Genomic DNA, 1,043 nt, shown 5'->3' on the forward strand with positions numbered 1-1,043 from the left:
AAGGAAAACTTGAAATCGCATCATATGACCCCTTTAAGTGAATGTGAATTCAGTTCTGTCCTTCAGTTTGAGTGGATGGTGCAGTCTTGTGCAGGTTCTATGCACTAATTTCTAATGAAATTACAGCCAATTTATTAAGAAATATTCCAATTGATTATTACAGTTTATATAAAAAAATCCCAAAATTCGTAAGCACTCATGTGATGAAATGTAAAAAGCCTTTAATAAATTGGGCTTAGGTCATTAAAAATAACCAAGCCTTCCTTAGGGTACACTTCCATTATCAAGGCTTTTTACACTTTTTTTTTCATTCAAAAGTTACCTATATTCCCAATAAGCTATTTGCTTCTGTAGCACACCTAGTCTCTATATTTTATGATTCTGTTTTTTTCTCTAATTGAAACGCTTAAAAATATATAATTTTCCATCTTCTAAAAATGTCAGTTCTTTGGGATTTCCCTATGTCCTCAATTTGACTTTCAGTCTTTTCAGTCAAGTAACCTCCAGGAAGTGACATCAGCACAAACATCAGTATTAGGGATTGCTTTCATGAGTTCTGTGATGCTTTCTGGTATTAGTTGAGTTGTCTCACTTCAAAACATTCCATCTTGTGTGATGCCGTACCTTGTTTGAGCATCTTGATGGCCACTTTCTGTTTCTTTGTGATCCAGACGGCTTCCCAGACTTCCCCAAAATGGCCTTCCCCCAGCTTCTTGAGTAGCTGAAACTCCTCCCTTGGCTGCTCCCATGGCTCCATGTCAAACAGCTCCCTCTGCACGCGGACACACACGCAACAAATGTTACAAGAGAACTCTTCCAAGAATCTCTCCCCTATATCACATGTTGATCTAAACACAGCGTGCAATATTGACCATAAAACCAGAGAGGCTAGAGAGTGCTTATTTTTTGTTAACAGCATAAACATTAAGTAGAAAAGAAGAAAAGAAAGGCAATTTGCATTTCTAAGAAAGTTTACTGGGAAAACAAATCATCAGAAGACGGGCTTGGTTTTGGTGTGTTTAGAATAGGGAAAAAAAAGAAGC

The 1,043-nt window shown here is 37.2% G+C and overlaps 1 protein-coding gene across 1 annotated transcript in view; it reads right to left on the bottom strand.

Moving 5' to 3' along the window:
- The window catches only part of LOC107563676 (tyrosine-protein kinase Srms-like), a 24,542-nt gene that overhangs the window by 16,147 nt on the left and 7,352 nt on the right, over nt 1-1,043 (bottom strand). The window contains exon 4 of the mRNA XM_016248610.1: nt 625-772. Within this exon, the coding sequence (XP_016104096.1) occupies nt 625-772 (148 nt within the window). The remainder of the gene's footprint in view (nt 1-624; nt 773-1,043) is intronic.

Source organism: Sinocyclocheilus grahami, unplaced genomic scaffold (assembly GCF_001515645.1).
Source record: "Sinocyclocheilus grahami isolate Dianchi unplaced genomic scaffold, SAMN03320097.WGS_v1.1 scaffold885.1, whole genome shotgun sequence".
NCBI classification, from domain to species: Eukaryota; Metazoa; Chordata; class Actinopteri; order Cypriniformes; family Cyprinidae; genus Sinocyclocheilus; species Sinocyclocheilus grahami.